General features: G+C 36.6%; 1 protein-coding gene and 1 non-coding gene across 21 annotated transcripts in view; both read left to right on the top strand.

The window, feature by feature from the left end:
* The window catches only part of MKLN1 (muskelin 1), a 414,912-nt gene that overhangs the window by 289,129 nt on the left and 102,963 nt on the right, over positions 1 to 22,820 (top strand). For all 20 annotated transcript variants that reach the window (XM_009003056.5, XM_078343745.1, XM_078343736.1 and 17 more), the window contains 4 exons: positions 9,877 to 10,019; positions 11,655 to 11,743; positions 19,971 to 20,080; positions 21,970 to 22,162. In XM_009003056.5, coding sequence (XP_009001304.1) covers positions 9,877 to 10,019; positions 11,655 to 11,743; positions 19,971 to 20,080; positions 21,970 to 22,162 — 535 coding nt within the window. The remainder of the gene's footprint in view (positions 1 to 9,876; positions 10,020 to 11,654; positions 11,744 to 19,970; positions 20,081 to 21,969; positions 22,163 to 22,820) is intronic.
* LOC118143883 (U4 spliceosomal RNA) lies at positions 12,375 to 12,515 on the top strand. The gene has a single exon (XR_004728373.1). It is a non-coding gene; the product is annotated as a U4 spliceosomal RNA (small nuclear RNA).

The following is a 22,820-nucleotide window of genomic DNA, read 5'->3' as shown; positions in this document are numbered from 1 at the left end:
ATGTTTTTGGAGTGGTGGATACTGGTTGTTCCTTTCTATGTTTAGTGCCTCTTACAGGAGCTCTTGTAAAGCAGGCCTGGTGGTGATGAAATCTCTGAGTACTTGGTTGTTCATAAAGGATTTTATTTCTCCTTTGTTTATGAAGCTTAGTTTGTTTGGATATTAAATTCTGGGTTGAAGGCTCTTTTATTGCAGGATGTTGAACATTGGCCCCCATTTTTTTCTGGTTTGTAGGGCTTCCGCTGCGAGATCTGCTGTGAGTCTGATGGGCTTCCCTTTGTGGGTAACCCAACCTTTCTCTCTGACTGCCCTTAGGATTTTCTCCTTCATTTCAACACTGGTGAATCTGACGATTATGTGCCTTGTGGATGCTCTTCTTGTGGAATATCTTTGTGGTGTTCTCTGTATTTCCTGGACTTGAATATTGGCCTGCCTTGCTAGGTTGGGTAACTTTTCCTGGATATCCTGAAGCGTATTTTCCAGCTTGGATTCATTCTCTCCCTCACATTGAGGTACACCTATCAGACGTACATTAGGTCTTTTCACATATTCCCATATTTCTTGGAGACTGCTCATTCCTTTTTACCCTTTTTTCTCTAATCTTGCCTTCTTATTTCATTTAGTTGATCTTTGACCTCTGATATGCTTTCTTCTGCTTGGTCAGTTCGGCTGTTGAAACTTGTGTATGCTTCACGAAGTTCTCCTGTTTTTTTCAGCTCCATCAGTTCACTTATGTTCCTCTCTAAGTTGTTTCTTCTCGTTAGCATTTCACCAGATCTTTTTGCAAGGTTCTTAGTTTCTTTGCATTGGGTTAGAACATGTTCTTTTAGCTCAGAGAAGTTTCTTATTACCCACCTACTGAGCCTGATTCTGTCAATTCATCACACTCATTCTTCATCCAGCCTTGTTTCCTTGCCAATGAGGCTTTGTGATCTCTTGTAGGAGGAGAGGTATTCTGGTTTCGGGTGTTTCTATCCTTTTTGCGCTGGTTTCTTCCCATCTATGGGGATTTATCCACCTGTCATCTTTGTATTTGTTGACTTTCAGATTGGGTCTCTGAGTGGACGTCCAGTTTGTTGATGATGAAGTTATTTCTTTCTGTTTCCTAGTTTTTCTTCTACCATTCAGGCCCCTGTGCTGTAGGACTGCTGAGGTCCACTCCAGGCCCTGCTTGCCTGGGGATCACCTGCAGCAGCTGCAGAACAGTAAGAGTTGCTGCCACTTTCTTCTTCTGCTATCTTTGTCCCAGAAGGATACCCGCTAGATGTCAGTCTGAGCTCTCCTCTATGAGGTGACGCTTTGGATATACGGGGTCAGGGAGCTGCTTAAGGAGACAGTCTCCTTTATAGGAGCTCAGGTGCTGAGATGTGAGCTTCCTTGTTCATTCCGAGCTGCCGGGCAGGTATATTTACTTCTGCTGCAGCAGAGCTCATAACCGCCCCTGCTTTTTTTCCCCCAGGTGCTCTGTCCCAGGGAGTTAGGGCTTTATTTATGAGTTTCTGTTGTGCTGCTGCCTTTTTTCAGGGCTGCCCTGCCCAGCGAGGAGGCAGCCTAGTCACTGTCTGCCTGCAGAGGCTTTGCTGAGCTGCTGTGGGCTCCGCCAAGCTGCTGTGTGAACTTCCCTGCAGTCCTGTTTATATGGGTTTAGTTAGAACTGCCTTGGCAGTGGCAGCCCGCCTCTATAATGGTGGACTCTCTCTTTAATGGCGGGCTGCCTCGGCAATGGCGGGGTACTTCGGCAATGGCGGACTACCTCCATAGTGGTGGACTGCCTTGGTAATGACTGATGCCCCTCCCCCACGGAGCTGGACCGTCCTGGGTTCAGCTGTGCTTGCTGTGAAACACTCAATCCAGAGCATTTCAGATTGCTGTTTTTTTGTGGTTGTTGGACCAGCTGAGCCCAATCACCTAGCTCCCTGCCTCAGAGTCTTTTTTTTTTTTTTTTCAAGTTGAATGGTTGACTCTGTCTCCCAGGTATTCCAGTCGCCTGTTCAACAGGTGCTGGGATCTGTGTGATTTCCTGTGTGGTGACCCACTGCGCCGGCTAAAACAGCCGCACTGAGATTCGTGGTGCTTTTTTGCCTGGGAATCTCCTGGCCTGGCTCCCTGTTTCAGTCCCCTTTGTTATCAGTTGAATGGGAGACTCTGTCTCCCAGGAGCTCCAGTCGCCAGCTAAAACAGTGCCTGGACCCGTGTATTTTGTATGGAGAACCACTACGCCAGGGTGTTGGCCAAAACAGCTGCACTGGTGACCCTTTGGCCTCGTCCGCCTGGGAGTCTCCTGGTCTGTGGGTAATACAAATCTGTCTGGAAATGTGACATCCACTCACTCTCCATGCTGTCGCTGGGAGTTGCAATCCTGAGCTGCTCCTAATCGGCCATCTTGGATCCCTCCCCATGGGATTTTCATTCATGCTACATTTACTCTCTATCAGTACAGATGATCCAGAATTAAGAGCAATGTTTTTCATTCGGTCTCAAAATATTGCCCCCATCACTGTGAAAATGACATTAATTTTTTGTTTATACAAATTGCAAACATTTATTAAAAGTGAGGAGATAAAAACATAAGACATTTAAAAGAAATTATCAATCAGCGGAATTCCATCATCCTGACTGCACCACCACCACTGCCACCATTTTGAAGACAGTTCAGCTTAACTCTATACATACACTTACACAGACACATACTTTACATAAAATAGCATACATGTTGATTTTTAAAAATGGGAATAACTTTTTAAAATAATTGTTTTCCTTTTTTGTCTTGTCATCTTTTCCTTTCTAATAACCAATGCTAACAACCAAGTTTGTGCCCAGTCATACCTTGATATGGGTTCGTTGCATCAAATACAAATTTAAATGTGTACGTGCGTACATTTATATGTACACACAAACATTGGCAAGTATGATTGTCATTCAGATAATAATAGTAGAATCTTGTTGCCTACTTGATTTCTGTTGTATGAATATCTCAGAGTTTATTTATTTATATATCTGTTGATGTACATTGGCTCGTTTTCCAATTTTTGGCCATTACAAAGATGTGCTAAAAATTAATATAGAAGTGGCTGGGCAATGTGGCTCATGCCTGTATTCCCAGCACTTTGGGAAGCTAAGGCAGGCAGATCACTTGAGGCCAGGAGTTTGAGACCAGCCTGGCCAACATGGCCAAACCCCATATCCACTAAAAATACCAAAAAAATTAGCCAGTCGTGGCAACTCATGCCTGTAATTCCAGCTGCTTGGGAGGCTGAGGCACAAGAATCACTTGAACCCAGGAGGTGGAGGTTGCAGGGAGCCAAGATCTTGCCACTGCACTCCAGTCAGGGTGACAGACAAAGCAAAACTCTCTCTCAAAACAAAAAATTAACATACAAATCTTTGTGGCTTTAATTTGCATTGTTAAAATGATTAATGATGACCAGTTTTTGTATACTTGTTGCTTTCTTGAATGTTTTCTGGTGAAGTGTCTGTTCAAAAGGTTTGTCATTTTGAAATTAGTTGTTTACTTATTGTTTTGAGAATTCTCGGTTTTGTATTTAAGTTCTTTATCAGATTTATATATAATTTGCAAATATTTTCTTTGCATCTGTGAATTTCCCTTCCTGTTTTCCCCTCACTACCCTAGCCTTCCTTCTGTCCCAGTATTAGAGGGAATCATCATAAAGCTTTGAGAAGATTTCCCCCTGTTTGAAATTTTCTGAGAATTTCTAATCCTTAATGGATATTGAATTTTGTTGCTGTTGTTCCACATCTTAAAACGTTTTTTTTTTTTGAGATGGTGTCTTGCACTGTTGCCTGGGCTGGAGTGCAGTGGTGTGCTCTCGGCTCACTACAACTTCTGCCTCTTAGGTTCAAGCTGTTCTCCTGCCTCGGCCTCCCAAGTAGCTGGGATTACAGGTGTCCGTCACCACACCCAGCTAATTTTTTGTATTTTTAGTAGAGATGGGGTTTCACTTTGTTGGTCAGGCTGGTCTCAAACTCCTGACCTCATGACCAGCTCACCTCGGCCTCCCACAGTGCTGGGATTACAGGCATTAGCTACCACACCTGGCCCACCTTAAAACCTTTTTAGGTTTCTCTACTTGTCCTAAAACAGAGTCCAAATTTCTTAATATGGTTACAAATTGCAGCTCCTTCCAGCAAAAGGTTCAGCTTCTTCTGCCTCGTGAATCTTGGTTGGTCTTGGGGTTTTCTCTGACCAACAGAAAAGTCTAAGGAAGTGATATTGCAATTTCTAAACAAGGCCTATAGGAACGTAGAGATAACTGCTTGAAGAAAGCCTATCTAGCTTCTTTGAGGTTGAAAGCCCAATCTCAGTTAAGCCCAGCCTCCCCATTTCCCACTCCAGTTAATCCCAGTCCCCTAGCCAGTCCACCGGCTGAATACAACTACATAAACGAATCCAGGAGCTACCAATGGAAAAGCTGTGTAGCCAACCCACAGAATCATGAGAAATCATAAATCACTGTTGTTTTAAGATACTGGAGTGATTTATTATATAACCTCAGATATACATAGATATAAAATCTGGATTTTTTTAGTTTCATTTTTTTTTTTGCCAGTTCTTTCCATCAGAGTAAATGATATCACCAGTTACCCTGTTACTCAAGTCAGAAACTATGTTACCACCCTTGATGCCTCCCTCTTTCCTCCCTGCATCGGATCTATCACCAAATCCCATCAATTATTTCTCCAGTATTTGTGTCAAAACTGTCTGTCCTTGTCCATCTCCCCACTATTGTAGTCCAAGTCTCCTTAATCTCATCTCTTTCCTGAGTTTATTGTAACAGCGTCCTAACTGGTCTGCCAGTTCTTTTAATCCACTCTCTGTAATGCACATTGTGTGCATATGTGTGTGTAATGTTAATCAGATCATAGCTTTTTTGTTGTGCTTAATAGATCCTGTTGCATTTATAATTCAAACCCCATGTAATTGCACAAACTGCCTAATCTGGTGACTGCCTGCCTCTTCATTCTCAACATATACCATTTTCTGCCCTGTCTCCTAGGCTGCAACCACACTAGCATTTTAACAGCAGTACCTGGAACTAATTTTTATAAGCATTGACTGCTTTTTTTTTTTTTTGGCCTGGCTGGCTCTGTGTAGTAGATTGAATGGTCTCTCTCTCCACCCCTACCCCTACCAAGATATGTGACATCTCAGAATGTGACCTTATTTGGAATAAAGTGTTAGTAAATATAATTAAGGTAGGGATTTCAAGGTGAGAGCATCTTTGATTAGGATGGCCTCTGGATCCAGTGATGAGTGTCTTTACTAGACACAGAAAAGACAAAGACACAGGGAAGAAAGCTATGTGAAGATGGGTGGCAGAGATAAGAGTTAGGCTGTCACAAGCTAAAAAAAATCAAGAGCTACCAAATATGGAAGAAGCAAAGAAGGATCCTTTCTGAGATCCTTTGAAGGGAGCATGGTACTGCTGACACTGTGATTTCAGATTTCTGTCCTCCAAAACTATGAAAAATTAAATTTGTGTTGTTTTAAGCCATCAATTTATTATAATTTGTTGTGGAAACCTGAGGAAACTAATATACCCTATCTCACCACTGCACTCCAGCCTTGGCAACAGAATGAGAAACTTTAAAAAAAAAAATAAAATAAGGAAGAATTGGGAAAAATGAAAGTTGAAAAACTTAATAAAGTTAAAATGTGGTTAAAACATTAAAAAATTTACCTAAAAGATTATTCAGTTAGACCAGTGTGTTTTACTTTAGATATTCTAGATATTTATTTTATTTTTAATAAAAATTCTGTTGATATTTTGTTATTAATGCTGCTATAAATGTACAAACAGATGCTTTCCATTGGTTTTAGGGGTTTAGTGTATGGGATAATGGATTGTGTATTACAATTTATATAAAGGCCCATTTTTACCGTTGGAGTTACAAGGCTACACCTAACTAATTGTCAGGGAAAGGTGATATCTAAGACGTAAGGATGACTGAAGAGCAAGAGAAAGGGTGATATGGCAGTGGGATGGAGTGTGAGTTAATAAGAAAGAAAGATATGAATATCTATCTATATCATCTGTTCAATATGCAAAGATAAAGAATGTGAATATCTACCTACATCATCTGTTCAATATGCAGTTGTATTCTTAAAGAAACTTTGAATTACCAAAAGACACATTACTACACCTATTAATTTGATAGGGATAAAGAAGGTTAATGACTAAAGATTATCAATTTCAGTTTTCCTATGGCAGTGTCTATAATAAGGAAGTTTTAATAGCTACTTAGAGTGTAAATGGTATATAAACGTAAACAGTCTTTGAAAAGTAGTGGTTAAAACTTTGGTCAGCTACAGTTAGTGAATCAGTAGAAACGCTTTTAGCTCCAACTAACAGGTTCTGTTACAGTGGATTAAACAAATAGGTTTTTTGGTTTTTGTTCCCTACATAAGAAAACTAGAGAAGTCTGAATTTCTAATTTACAGAAAATAAACATTGGGACTGGGGTATAGTCAGCAAAACCCAGACTATGGGAAAGTTTTAAGGACAACCCAGTTTCTTCAGCAAAAAATTTAAAGGTGGAAAAATGCAATTGAGAGATACCAATGAATTAAAAGTTACTTAAGAGATATACTAACCAATCATAATTCATGAGCTTTATTTGGACTTGAAACTAGAAAAAACATTTTTTTTATTAGTTGTGGATTTGTGAACACTGACCAGATTTTTGATGCCATTATGTTAAGGAGCTTCTCTTATTTTTTTTTTTTCTGGTATATAACAGTATCATGAATATTTTTTAAGTCTGTATCTTGTGGATAAACTTAGTGAAATATGTACATCTAATATATCTGGAATTTATACAGATTAAAGTGGCTGTGAATGAAAAAATAAAACTGGAAATAGGCTGCTGATGAGAGTTGAGTGGCTCACTAATGATTGTTATCTTTGAGATTATCTTGGTCATTTCATGGTTGCACAGTGATTGTTGCCGTTGTAATGGTTCATATAACAGAGGCAGAAGAAGAGGTAGCATTTGTTTCAGAAACTGAAACTTAACCCATTACAAACTTCTGCTTGCATCTCATTGAACTCTGTGATATGTCCACCCTTGCCTGGAAGGTGGCTAGGAAGAACTGGGCTGGGAATGGAAGTTGGGTCAGCCAGCCAACAGTGTAAGCCAGAGGCAGATGACGGATTTTTTTTTTTATCTAAAACTCTATCATTTATTAGCTGTGAAATTATATTTCTTCATCTGTAAAATTAGGATAAAGAGAGTAGTGTAATGCATGTATAAGTCTGAGCAGTGTGCCAAATGAGAAGTTAGTGCTCACAAAATATTAGTGTTATTATCATTGCCATTCTTATCACCACCAGCTTAATTCTTTTTTTACTGAGGTAAAATTCACACATAATATAAAGTTAGCCATTTTAAAGTGTATAATTCAATGACATTTAGTGCATTTACAGAATTGAGCAACTATCATCTCCTTCTAGTTCCAAAATATTTTCATCATCTACAAAGAAACTTCATACCTAGTAAGGAGTATCTCCTTTTCGATCTCAGCCCAGCTTTTGACAACCACTAATCTGCTTCATGCCTCTATGCATTTACTTGTTCTGGGTGAGTCAGATACTTTTTATATCTGACTACTTTCAGTTAATATATTTTTGAGATTAATCCAGGTTGTAGTGTGTTTGGGTATGCATTCCTTCTTATGGTGGAATACTACATTGCATGGAAATACTTTAGTTTGGCCATTCATCAGTTGACGGACATTTGCGTTGCTTCCACCTTTTGGCTATTGTGAATAGTACCTCTGTGAACATTCATGTACAACTGTTTGTGTGAATACCTTTTTTTCACTTTATTTGGGTTTATACCTAGGAGTGGAAGTTCTTGGTCATATGGTAATTCTTTTTTTTTTTTTGAGACGGAGTTTTGCTGTCGTTACCCAGACTGGAGTGCAGTGGCACGATCTCGGCTCACCGCAACCTCCGCCTCCTGGGTTCAAGCAATTCTCCTGCCTCAGCCTCCCGAGTAGCTGGGACTACAGGCGCACGCCACCATGCCCAACTAATTTTTGTATTTTTAGTAGAGACGGGGTTTCACCTTGTTGACCAGGATGGTCTCGATCTCCTTACCTTGTGATCCACCCGCCTTGGCCTCCCAAAGTGCTGGGATCATAGGCGTGAACCACCGCACCTGGCCATGTAGTAATTCTATGGTTAACTTTTTGAGACACTGCCAAATGATTTCCAACAGTATGTGTACCATTTTACATTCCTGCCAGCAACGCGTGACAGTTCCAGTTGCCTTACTTCTTTGTCAACCCTTGTTTTGCATTTTTAAATTATTATTATTATTGCCATGCTAGTGAATGTGATGCAGTATTTTGTGGTTTCGTTTACATTTTCCCATCATCTTTTCATGTGTCTCTTGGCCATTTGTTTACTTTCTTTGAAGAAAGGGCTATTCAGGTCCTTTGTCTATTTTTAAACTGGATTGTTTGTAATTTTGATGTTAAATTGTAAGTGTTTAAATTGTAAGTGTATATATATATTTTTTTCCAGATACCAGACTCTTAATAGACAAATGATTTGCAAATATTTTCTCCCATTCTACTTTTTCACTTTCTTGATGGTATCCTTTGATATACTAAGGTTTTAGTTTTGGCAAAATCCAGTTTTATTTTATTTTGTTTGTACTTTTGCTATCATATCTAAGAATCCATTGCCAAATCTGAAGTCATGAAGATTTGTCCTAAGTTTTTGTCTGAGTTATTTAAAGTTTCAGCTCTTACATTTCAATCTTTAGTCCTTTTTTCCCCTGAGACAGCCTTGCTCTGTCACCCAAGCTGGAGGGTAGTGGCGCAATCTTGCTCACTGTAACCTCTGCCTCTGGGGTTCAAGCAATTCTCCTGCCTCGGCCTCGTCAGTAGCTGGGATTACAGGTGCCTGCCACCACGCTCGGCTAATTTTCATATTTTTAGTAGAGATGGGATTTTACCATGTTGGCTCGGCTGGTCTCAAACTTCTGACCTCGTGATCTGCCTGCCTCGGCCTCCCAAAGTGCTGGGATTACAGGTGTGAGCCACTGTGCTCGGCCAGGTTGTCTTCAGTCCTAAAAGATTGGTGTTAGATCAGTTTTGATCTATCTTGAATTAATTTTTGTGTGTGATAAGAGGCAGGGCCAGCAGGTTTATTCTTAGCATCTTTACCATCTGTATTATCCATTATCATGAAGTATGACGTCTCTCCAACAAAACATCTGAATTGTTGTTCTGAATAGCTTTTCCAGCATGTATTCAAGCAGTGGTAATTTTCTTCTTAATTTTTATAATTGAGAACAGTCTACATAATATAAATTGTTCTCCAGTAGGAAAACAAGTTACATTAGACATATCTAGAGTAGATTGGGGTTTTAAATGATTCATAAACTTAGCAGGGTTGATTAGTAAATCTTTGTTTGCTTCTAGATCTAAACATTTTAGAGCTGGTTTCAAATATTGATTTAGTTATTGAAGTAGAGTCCATAGTAATATGTAATTGTTATTTTTATATTGTAATCTCATTTTATTTGGTTTTCCATAGTCTGGTTATATCTTTCATTGAATACCATTCCTTGATTAGAATTTATCTCACTAGTTCTTTTTTTTCCCCTTTACCTCCAGTGTTGGGGATAATGTAGTTTCTGAGATCTACTGGAGTGAAAAGTGTTTATGATGGGATAATCTTTATAAGGCTGTTATGTACTATTATATAGCTTTTTTTAAAATCTAGTACAGGATGGACAAAGATGGACCTTATACAGTCTTCTGTTAACTGGCAATAGTTTTTAAATTGTTTAAATTTGTTTTAATCAGAAGAGGATATAATTTGGTTGTTTCTTTTTCTTTAGTACTTGATTCTAAAGCTGGAAAGGCCTGCTATAGTTCAGAATATCACATTTGGAAAATATGAGAAAACTCATGTTTGCAATTTGAAAAAATTTAAAGTCTTTGGTGGAATGAATGAAGAAAATATGACAGAGCTGTTGTCCAGGTGAGTTATGGTTATAGGTAAGAAAGTTGTCTTCTAAACAAAACGTAGTCTTAGTTTAGTCTTTTTGTAGCTAATCTGCATGGTTTGGTTTTTCTTTCAGAGGAGAAAAAAGTATTCTTTCTATTCTATTCCTAATACCTTAGTTTAATACTGTGGCTTGAGTTAGCTTTCTCTTTTTTTTTAACCACCAGACCAGACCCTAGTTAATATTTTTACCAAAGAAGAATTAAACTTTTTTTTGTTTCCTAGTTTTTGAGCTGTTAATGACTTCAGAAGTATTTTCAGCTTTAATAAAATTTTTTGTTACAATCTTTGCTATAAAAAAATACAGGCTTTACCCAAAACACTAAGATTAATTGCCCTGTTCCAGAAGCAGTATTGTAGTGGTTTACTGTAAGTTGGAGACTAAAAAGAGAAATCTTCCATAAATTGAAAGATGCATGACTACAGCAAGCACAGTGACTGTCACATGGAAGGAGCTCAGTAAATTTGAGTTTTAATGGTATTAGACCACTGGGAATCAAGGTGTTAATTTGCTACCCAGCAAATGAAAAATCAGATAGCTAATGGAATGGACAAATGAAACCATGGAGATTCAGAATGTATTTGTGATGGCTGGGCACAGTGGCTCGTGCCTGTAATCCCAGCACTTTGGGAGGCCAAGGCAGGTAGATCACAGGGTCAGGAGTTCAAGACCAGCCTGACCAACACAGTGAAACCCTGTGTACTAAGAATACAAAAATTAGCTGGGCATGGTTGGGGGTGCTTGTAGTCCCAGCTACTTGGGAGGCTGAGGCAGGAGAATCACTTGAACCTGGAGGTGGAGGTTGTAGTGAGCCAAGATTGCACTGTTGCACTCTCCAGCCTGGGTGACACAAGGAGACTTTGCCTAAAAAAATACACACACACACACACACACATACACATATATATTTATATTTGTAGCATGGTATGGCCCATTACCATAATATTTTATATAAGCAAATATTCTATACTGTATTTGATATAAGTCATGAAAGTATTTCAGGAAATATAAAGCAACCTGATGGTAAGTGACTTTCCCATAGATCCTTATGTCAACCCTAGTTGTTTAAATAGAGAGGTGATATGAGTTTATTTTTATTCAGGATAAAGCGGATGCTATTAAACCAACAGAGTAAGCTTGGCTTTGAAAATTTGTTCAACCGTAAAGGAAACATTGACATCTCAGTCGGAATTAAATAACTAAATTCTTTGGCAAATTCTAGTACTTGATTTTGTTTAAGTTGTCAGATTTGAGTGTGAATTGTTTTTGAATTTCCTTGTTACCATTTGAAAATTTTATGCTATATTCAGTTATCCATTCAGAACACTAGGCCTTGTCACACATTTCCATACACTGTAGCTACATTCTTTATAATACTGAACATTTTTTATTAATTCTCATATAATTGAGAGAGTCCATTAATAAAGCTGTTGATTTGAATGTACCAGTTTTGGCCCATATGCCTGTGTTCAACTACTCATTTATATTGTCTTGGTCATATATTTTGAGCATTGAATTAAACTTAAAACCCGAGTATGACATTACTTTGTGTTCTAGTGTATTTTCTAAATTATGAAGTCAGATTTAATAGCCTTATTTTTTCCCCACAGTGGCTTAAAGAATGATTATAACAAAGAAACATTCACCTTGAAGCATAAAATTGATGAACAGATGTTTCCTTGTCGATTCATTAAAATAGGTAAGGTTTTAGCATTCTGGAATAGAAACAAATTCTTGATATCATCATTCAGCAAACTATAGCCCATAGACCAAATCTTGCAGGCCTCTTGTTATTTTTTTTTTAATAAAATTTTATGGGAACATTCCTGCACTGGTTTGTTTACATAATGTCTGTGTCTCCTTTTGTGCTGTAGAAGTAGACTTGAATTACAAGAGACCACATAGCCCATAGAGCCCCCTAAATTTACTCTTTAGCCCTTTACGGGAGAAGTGCACTGACTCCTGCTTTATATAAATCCATTATGAAGTGGCAGTTATTTCAAGTGGAAATCTTTTCCAAATGTTTTCCCATTTGAAAGTTTTCTTAGATTTTATGGGATCTAGTGATTTGATTGCCTTAATTTTATGGAAAGTTTATCACTTATACTAAAACAATAATATTTTAAAACCAAATACTGATGAAATCTTTAAGGTAGTATATTATGGTTATAATCTGTTATGTTCCTTTTTATTTTATTTTATTTTTTGCTGGTCAAACCTTTTAAATTGATTTCATGACCCATCAATAGGTTGCAAATCACTGTTTCAAAAATAATACCTTAAGGCAAGTATTTATTTAGCAAGTATTTTAGCTTAAGAAAGTATAATGCGGCTTTGCACAGTGGCAGTATCATAGCCAATGAGGTTTATCTGAGGCACGGTTATTGCTAATTGAAAACTTTTCCCAAGATCTCGCCGTGACGACTTGCAATATAGTCGGCATTAGCAATTTTTGACAGTCTCTACAAAGACTGATAAAAAAAAAAAGTATAATGCATTCTCAAAAGTCATATTTTTCACATGATTTCATTTCCTTTAGGATTTATTGGCCGGGTGCCGTGGCTCATACCTGTAATCCCAGCACTTTGGGTGGCTGAGATGGGTAGATCACCTGAGGTCAGGAGTTTGAGACCAGCCTGGCCAACATGGTGACACCCCATCAGTATAAAAACAAAACAAAACAAAAAAAAGGATTTATTATTTAGAAGGTAGGAAAGTTGAAGACTTAAATTTTCTAATTTATAACTATGGTGCATACTTTTCAAAATATATTAAAGTAGGAATTAAAGTGAGTTAGATACCTTAAAGAATAATAATAAAAGCAAGATTTCACATTTCGATTTGGGAGAATAATTACTCTTTTTGAACAAACATAGTCATTGTTTGCCAATCTATCAAGAGTTGCCACTGAACGGTGGGACTCAGATAGTTCTGTTGGGCCAAAAAATATTTGCGGTCTTAAGAAGGACTGCATGTATGCAGAAACTGTTTTTGGAACAATTGGATTCCAATATGTCACTTTGTTTTGTAGTAATTATAAATTTCTGTTGTTATAATAAATAGTTATAAATAAAAACCTATATTCTGTTTTCTTATAAGAATTTATGAGCAAGCAAATTTTAAAAATAAATTTAACTTTCAGTTATTTCTTCTTTTGTACTGAGTACTGTTTTCATCAATACTTAGACATAGCAGTTCCTAAAAACCTTTTTTTTTGTTGTTGTTGCCGAGTATGTGGATATGTGCACTTAAAAATTCCCCCCAGCTTTATTAAGGTATAATTGACATATAATAATTATATATATTTATGGTTTACAACATGATGTTTTGACATATGAGTACATTGTGAAATTATTAAATAAAGCTAATTAATATACCCCTCACCTCACATACTTGCTATATTTTTGTGGTGAGAACATTTAAGATCCACTCTGAACAATTTTTAGTTATTATTACTATAGTCACCATTCTGTACAGATCTCCCGAACTTATTCTCCCCGTTTAACTGAGAATACCAACAGCCACCAGTTTCTCCCATCAGCCTTTTAATTATAGGGTATAATGATGTCTTTTACTTGACCTAGGTTTAGTTTTATGGTATTTAGGGAAAATTTCAGTTGGAGCTTTCTAAATAATAGTGACACTTGTTAGCTCATTTTCTATCTAGAATATTAATATTTAGATAACTAAGTATGTCTTACTTTTCTCTTAAAAGATGTTAATACCAGTCAGCAGTGTGTTTGCTTTCCAAACCTTTCCCAGCATTCCCTTAAGAACTTTTTTTTGAAAGTAATACAAGGAAAACAATGGAACTAAGAGGACATACGTTAGATCAGTATTTTTAGTTTGTCATGTTTTCTTCAAAAGTTATTCCAGTAAAGGACTTGAATGATGTATTGCTTTCTTTTGGTGGCAATTTAGCAGAGATGTTTATTTGGTTGGGGTAAATTGTTAGAATTTGTCTTAAAAGAAAAAAAAAGTCTTTTGAGTACTTTACATCTATGTTCTGTAGTGACATGTTTGATAGATCTTGCTTTATTTAAAAATCAAGTTAATGCTTAAATGGCACAATTTCTAAATTTAGTCAGCCTTCAATTCATAGTAATGGAGAGGGACAGAAGCAAGGCTAACACAATGGCAAATAATCTCCAAATTGTTTATTGACATGTAACTATAATCCTTTTCATTTATAATGAATATAGCTTATTCATTACATTTTGCTTAATGCAAATTGAGGTAAGTTTGGTCATAAATTGTTAACAAGGAAAATAGCCCACATTTCTACTGTGTGTCAGGGGTTAAGTTTTAAGATCTGTTGTGGATAATTCAGAGTACCAGCAAAGCTGAACTGGCATCATTGGACTGCCTTCCTTCAGGTAAATTTTAGTTTCCTAAGTTACCTTTTGTGTAAAATGAGGATGTTAATGCTATATTGGATATTTTCCTGAGTTCTGTTCTAGTTTGTGGACCTGTGGTTTTAATTTAGGAGTACATTTATGGAAGAAATTATTTCATTTTGGGTATCTGTTTTTTACATTTTTATACTTATATTTATAAAGCTTCTGTTTACATGGCCTTCTTACATGTAGTATTTTAGGGACTTTGATGGGACTTAGTGTAGAAGGAGAGTTGGCTTTAGAAAGAAACTTGGTTTTAGGTAACATGTAGAGGTAAAAGGAAAATTTCGTAACAGAGGTAAGTTATTAATTGGGAGACTGGATTCCAATGGGCAAGTTAAAGGTTTGGGAAGGGAAACCTCAGCAGGAGATTAGATCAGAGGAAAGTAAACATAAAGTAGAATGGGATGAGAGTATTGGTTACAGATGGCTCAAAGGGTTTACGTTCTGATTCATAGTCACAATATCGGCTGTATGAGGAAATCAGTAGGGGTAGGTGAGGGCAAAAGGAGATAACAGAGTCTTGGAAAGATTCAGGGGAGGTCTTTGTTTTTGGTAAATGGAGAGATGTGGATTTTTGTAAAGGAGTCAGCTGCAGCCTGGATGATTGTGGGGACTTCAGAGAGCTGCTTTAGCTCTGGCTGGATGCAGCGTGCATTCTAAGCTTGAAGTCTGGGTATTAAGTCCAGGGAGCCCTTTAGGAGAGCATGTGGGAAAGTGACATTTTAAAGTATACTATTAAGAGGAAAATTAATATAGTAATGATAGATAATAACAGTTAACATTTATTGAACACTTAGTATGTGCCAGTTACTGTGCTAAGTATACTTACTGTCATTAAATCTGTAGTAGAATAGCAGATGCAGTCTTTCAGAAAAATCTTGAATTTTTAGGATCTCTCAGAACCTTTTTTTTTTTTTAGAGTCAGGGTCTTGCTCAGTTGCTCAGGTGGCACAATCATAGCTCACTGCAACCTCCAGTTCCTGGGCAAAGATTATCTTCCTGCCTCAGCCTCCATAGTAGCTAGGAGTACAGTACACATCACCACATCTGGCTAATTTTAAAAACAGTTTTTTGTAGAAACTGAGTCTTGCCCAGGCTGGCCATTTAGGAAAGAGATGACACACAGGGATGTTGATTATTTTCATGTCTGAGTGTCCTATGGAGAAAACTGGTGACGGAATCCTAGAATGCAAACTGCTAGCCTTGGGATATGTATTAGGAGTTTCTAATTCTTTTATTTGAGGAGGGAGCCATCTTTTATCAGGGAACAAAGAACATGTGCCTGGAGCTTTAATTCACTTTTAGATTTCTTATATATAGTATGTCTAATACACATTATTAGTGTTGTTAATGCTACCAGAAATCATTGGAATTTGAAGTGAGTGTACATCATTCTGCTCATTTTTTACGTACCCTTTTAGTCTGTGGAAAATTAATTTTATTGTTTATTCATCTGTAATATATGATGCCCTTTGGTGAGATGACTTCATAATTTACCTCCTTCCTCTAAAGGTATTCTTTAAAGGTATTAAAAATTGTAACTAATTTTATTCTAGAAATATATTTTTGGACCATTGGGTAGCAGAATAAATTTCACTGCAAATGTTTATAAGGTTTTTGTTTTGTTTTTTTAAGAGACAGGGTCTTACTCTGTTTCTCAGTCTAGAATTTAGTAGTGTGATCATAGCTCACTGTAACATTGAACTCCTGGGCTCAAGTGATTCTTCTGTCTAGCCTCCCAATTAGCCAGAACTATAGGCACATACTATCATGCTCAGCTAATTTTTAATTTTTTTGTAGAGATAGGGTCTCACTGTGTTGCCAGGCTGGTCTTGAACTCCTGGGCTCAAGTGATTGTCTTACTTCAGACTCCCAAAGTGTTGGGATTACAGACACAAGCCACTGTACCAGTACCAATAAATAAATTCTTAGTGAGACTTGGACCTGGAAATCTCTAATATTTTTTGTCTGGTTACACATAGAGAGTATATTCTTGGTGCTTTTTGAGTTTAGAATCATATTTTACTTTGACTCTTATACTACTTGATGATTATTACTTTATGATTTAGTAGACAAATTTTTAAATGATGCTGCTACATAAAGAAATAAACACTAAAACAATAATGATCATTTAATACTTGTTATTAAAAAATCTTTGTGAAATGTGTTATTTACATACATAAACTGAAAGGCATATTAAATACCCCAGGAGTCCTTTGTATATCCTCGTGGCTGGTTGCTACTGCCTGTGTTTTTATTCACACAGCTTCCTTTAGATCAGTAGTCCCCAACCTTTTTGGCACCAGTGACCAGTTTTGTGGAAGACAGTTTTCCTATGGACCCCGAAGTGGGGGCAGGGTGTGGCAGAGAGATGGTTTTGGGATGAAACTTTTCCATCTCAGATATCAAGGATTAGATTCTTATTAGGACTGTGCAGCCTAGATCCCTTGCATGTGCAGTTCACAGTAGCATTTCCGCTCCTTTGAGAATCTAATGCCAATGCTCATCTGACAGGAGGTGGAGCTCAGGTGATAATGCTCCCTCACCTGCCGCTCACCTCCTGCTGTGCAACCTGGTTCCTAACAGGCCATGGACTGGTACAGGTTTGGGTATGAGGATTTGGGACCCCTGTTTTTACATGACAAAAAAAGTATCGGACCCAATGTATCTTCTTTATTCAGTCGGATATTGGAAATCATTAAGCCTGGTATCAGCTGTGGTGGATATTCTGTTTTGATGCTTCATCAAAACTATACAAACTTTAGTTTCTTAAAGATAGTTGCATTATTGATTGTGAAACTGTATCAGTGAATCTATTGTTACATTAAAATTCATTGGTCTATCTTGGACTTTTTACCCAGGTGTGATTTTGTAACTTTCACTGGTCATTTAGAAAAAGTGGTTCACTGAATTATACAGATCTCCCAAATGTTGAAACACTTCATTATATAAATATTTTAAAAATCACATTTAGTGATATTACATCCAATTTCATTTTAAAAATCTAAGTGTTGGGAATCAGTTAAGCTCACAGTTGTGGGTGTCTTCCAAAATTCTAATTTTTCTCTTGAAGGCTTGATTTTTATCCTCGACAGCAAATATCATTAATTGTTTTCCTTGAAATGACATGTAAATGTTTGGCAAATACCCAAATCTAAATAATCATAACTTGTTTGTTTTTCTTTCAGGAATAAAATAGCATCTCATGAAAAACAAGTTGTTTTTTAAACTCACAACTTAAATAATTGTATAATTCCCTTCCTTGAGATAACTATTATGCATTGGTACACCACAAAAAATGCTTCATATGGAATTCTCATTTTGTCACAAAGGATATTAGAAAGATGTGTACTTAATGATGGGAGTTTAATAAAATTAAGTTTTTCTCTGCCTTCAGTAAAAATGAATTCTTTTTCTCTTTTTTTAAATTCTGCCAGTGTTTGGTGGTGAGGAGTACAGTGCAATTTGTACTTACTGAGCGCTACTAGTACTTTTTTTGTGCCATTAGTTAGGTACCAAGATGCTAAAAGTTTTACTTACCATTGCTTTTGTACTGTTAGTGCAATGTTGGTATTATTAAAAGTCTAGAAAAATGTTTATTATGTTATTATGAAAAATAGTTACTTTGAAAAATAACTAGTGTTTTTATTTTAAAAATATAGTTTTGACTACATATTCCAGAAAAGAATATATATCCGGAAAGAATATATACCATTGGGATTTTGATTGACATGATGTAAAATTTATAATTAATTGGAGAAAACTACATGTTTACAACATTGAGTTTTCCTATATACAAACATAGTATGTTCTTTCATTTATTCAATTATTCACTAAAATTTTATATTTTCTTCTAAATATTGCATATTTTATTTATTCTGTGACATTTTTACCTTTTTTTCCCTTTATAAATAGGATTTTTTGAGTTATATTTTCTAATTGGTTATTGTAGGTTTAGGAAGAGTTGATTTTTGTGTATTTACCTTGTTTACAAACAAAAAAAAATTTTTTTCAATTGAATCTCTCTCTCTCTCTCTCTTTTTTTTGTTTTTGAGACAGGGTCTTACTCTGTCACCAGGCGCCAGGCTGGAGTGCAGTGATATGATCTCTACTCACTGCAACCTCCACCTCCCGGGTTCAAGCAATTTTCCTGCCTCAGCCTCCTGAGTAGCAGGGACTATAGGCGCGTGCCACTAGACTCAGCTAATTTTTGTATTTTTTAGTAGAGATGGGGTTTCACCATGTTGGCCTAGATGGTCTCGATCTCTTGACCTTGTGATCCACCCGCCTCAGCCTCCCAAGGTTTTGGGATTACAGGTGTGAGCAACCACGCCCGGCCTGAATCTCTTTTTTTTGTTTCCTTTGAGACAGTCTTATTCTGTTGCCCAGGCTAGAGGGCAGTGGCATGATCGCGGCTCACTGCAACGTCCGCCTCCTGGGTTCAAGCAATTCTCTTGCCACAGCCTCCTGAGTAGCTGGGATTATAGGCACGCACTACCATCCCTGACAATTTTTTTCTATTTTTAGTAGAAACAGAGTTTCACTGTGTTGGCCAGGCTGGTTTTGAATTCCTGGCCTCAAGTGATCCTCCTGCCTTGGTCTCTCAAAATGCTGGGATTACAGGCATGAGCTACTGCTCCCGGCCCTCTTGAATTTTTTTAGATAGATTGTTTTTAAATTACAATTTGCTTTTCTTGTTCGTTTGGTTTTTTTCTTATTGCACTGCCTGAGACCTCAATGTCCAATAGCAGAGGTATTGGACCTCTTTGTCTTGTTTTGACTTGAGTGGGAATACTTAGTATTTTTCCATTAGGTTTAATTTTTAAGGTTTTTGATACTTTTTTAAAAATCTAGGTAAGGAGATTTCCTGTTGCCTTATATTGCTTATATATTGAGTTTTAAAAAATAATGTATTAAAGTCATCAAATGTGTTCTTTCTTTTGTTAAGGTGGTAAATTACATTAATATAGCTTCTCTTATTTCTTGAACCACCATTTTTCCATTCCTGGAATGAGATCTGTTTGATTACAGTGAAAATCCGATTGAACTTTTTGCAACTTTTCCCCTTTTAATTTGAGATTAAATATGTATTAATAGCTGAGATTGGCCTTAAGTCTTTTTTCTTCATTGGATTTAGGGTTATGCCACTGATAAATAATTGAACTTTCGGTCTCTTTGAGTGTTCTGGTGTAGGCTAAATTCTAAAGTAATTTTTTGCTGCTTATACGTTTGGTAAAATTTACCTGTTAAATCATCTAATTCTGGTGGCATTTATTTGAGGGTAGACATATGAACATTTTGAATTTATCTTACAGTGTTTTTATTAACTAAGGAAATCTTATGTTGGCATGGGTCATCTGTTTCATTTTACTATTTTAGCCTGAGCCCCATGCTAGTCATGTAAAAGATGCCCAGAAAATGTGTTCAGTGAATCCTTATAAGGTTGAATAGGATTTTACTTTGCTGAAGTTTTATTTGAACTGTGTTAATATTTTTCTTCTTCTTTTTGTTTTTTTCTTCTTAAAGTTCCACTCTTGTCCTGGGGACCCAGCTTTAACTTTAGCATCTGGTATGTTGAACTTAGTGGCATTGATGATCCTGATGTAGTACAACCTTGTCTCAACTGGTATAGCAAGGTAGGACTGTATTTTAAATCCTGACTTTAATGCCTATAAAAGGAGAGTGGTGTCAAGCTCTTGTCTTCATTGAGAATAATTAAAAATATTTAAAATAATAATAATAAGCTAACATTTAATTAAGCATTTCCAGTCTGCCAGCTTTTAAGCAATCCTCATCACTCATTTAATCATTATCACTGTATGAGACAGATACAGTGATTATAGATGGTACATTAGTTTATAGATGGAGAAATGAAGGTATAAATGAAATTATAGACAGGTACATTAGTTTATAGATGGAGAAATGAAGCACAGAAAGATTAAATAGTTTGCCTAGGGTCACACAGTTGTAAAGTGTATAAGCCAATATATGAACTCAGGCAATTGGACTCCACAGTTTGCTTTTATATTATTATTTCCATTTGACTCTGAATTTTGTTTTTTTGCTTGTATTGATATGAATACTTAAAACATAGTTTTTGGCGGGATAGTTTTGCACCATAATGGAAAATTTAAGATGTGGATGTGATTTAAACTAATCAACAGGGTTAAAAGATACTGCTGTTTAATATAACTATAGTAGATGTTGTTACATAGTAGTTATGTAGATAAATCTTTTTTACAGGCCAAGAGTAAGAAACTATTCATGTAAAAATAGCTATAGAATCACTGATTTGTGTTTCAAATATATCTTCCTAAACTCATTACTTTATTTTCTTGCCTTATTAAAGGGTAATAATAATGCTTATAAGTAAGTCATTGTTGTTTGATTATCATGTAGATTTCCATGTCATCTGTTTGTTTGTATAGTGCTATACTTAGGATTTTTGGGGTAATCCCAGAACATATTCTTGAAGTTGAGATCTTTTTTAAAAATCCTTTTTATAAGATTGTATTTTTGGCATCTATCCTATTAGGGGAAAATTTTAATAAACTAAGTGCCTATCTTTTGGATTCCAGTTAATTGAGATGTTGTCTAATTTATAGCTGCCTAAGAGATAAGGTAGTTCAGGTTTAGAAAACAGTTAAATTGGGCTGGGTGCAATGGCTTATGCCTGTAATCCCAGGACTTTGGGAGTCCTCAGCAGGTGGATCATGAGGTCAGGAGTTCGAGACTATTCTGACCAACATGGTAAAACCCCATGTCTACTAAAAATACAAAAATTAGCTGGGCATGGTAAGGTGTGCCTGTAACCCCAGCTACTCAGGAGGCTGAGGCAGAAGAATTGCTTGAACCCCAGAGGTAGGTGGAGGTTGCAGTGAGCTGAGATTGTGTCACTGCACTCCAGCCTGGGAGATGGAGCAAGACCCTGTCTCAAAAAACAAAAACAAAAACAAAAACAAAAAACCTCGAAAGAAAATGATTAAATTTAGTCTCTTTTTGATGATTTTTGAGTCATAATATCTGTTTGTAAATTTGAAATACCTGTATACTTGGTAATACTTGTCATTCAAGTAATAGTTTTTTAAAAAAAAAAACCAAAAGTAGAAAGCATAATATACTTTATGTGGATTATTTAATGTTTTTTGGTGCCCCCAGTACCTGCATTATAATGGGATTAATAGATGCTATAGGAGTTATAATTTTTACAATCTTAAGTGGAGTTTAAGAAATAGATATTCTGCTTCTTTTCTTCAAAGTTGAGGCTCTGGGATTAGCTTTGGTTTAATCACTTTTGGCTACATACTTTGTGACCTTGGGCAAGTTATTGCAACAGGCCAAGCTTTAGTTTTGCTCATTAAACAAGCCAAATAATGATGTGTAATGAATCAGGTTAGTACACTGCTTGGCACATAGTATTAATAAATGCTCAGGGTAGATTAGTTGTTTTTACTCTTGTTATTATTTCCTACAGTATCATCTAACCAAATCTCTTCTTTTCATACTTACTCTTGTGTTCTAGTAGTACCGTGAACAGGAAGCTATTCGCCTTTGCCTAAAACACTTTAGACAACACAACTATACAGAAGCTTTTGAGTCACTACAAAAGAAAACCAGGATTGCCCTGGAACATCCCATGTTAACGGATATTCATGACAAGCTGGTGTTGAAGGGTGATTTTGATGCTTGCGAAGAGTTGATTGAAAAAGCTGTAAATGGTATGAAACTTAGATTGGTTATTAGGTTAATTTCAAGTACATACAGGAAACTTTCTCAAAAAGAATATAGGCTTATGCCAGTTATTACTCTAATTTTTTTCCTTTTTTTTACTCAGCTAAAGATTGTTATCTCTTTGGATTAGGGACTTCTTTCGTGTAAGATAGATCCATAATGTAATGAGACTAAAAAAATGAAATGTAGTTGAACTCACATATAAATTTAAGTTATCATCTTGGGAAACCATGCACTTACAAATGATATTAACTAACATTAAATCATGTTAGAAATACTATTTTGATATTGATAGCCAATATTCATTAACAGTGTAATTTTGAGAAGGGGGGCTAGCTAAATTAAAAATATTATCACTAAACAATTATATATAATGAACAAAAAGATTTGTATTGAAAACAACTTCCAGGCCGGGCGCAGTGGCTCAAGCCTGTAATCCCAGCACTTTGGGAGGCCGAGGCGGGTGGATCACGAGGTCAACAGATCGAGACCATCCTGGTCAACATGGTGAAACCCCGTCTCTACTAAAAATTACAAAAAATTAGCTGGGCACGGTGGCGCGTGCCTGTAATCCCAGCTACTCAGGAGGCTGAGGCAGGAGAATTGCCTGAACCCAGGAGGCGGAGGTTGCGGTGAGCCGAGATT

The sequence above is a fragment of the Callithrix jacchus genome, chromosome 11 (genome assembly GCF_049354715.1).
Source record: "Callithrix jacchus isolate 240 chromosome 11, calJac240_pri, whole genome shotgun sequence".
Classification (NCBI taxonomy): domain Eukaryota; kingdom Metazoa; phylum Chordata; class Mammalia; order Primates; family Cebidae; genus Callithrix; species Callithrix jacchus.
The sequence above is the reverse complement of the archived record's forward strand: the minus strand, read 5'-3'. Positions and strand labels throughout refer to the sequence as shown.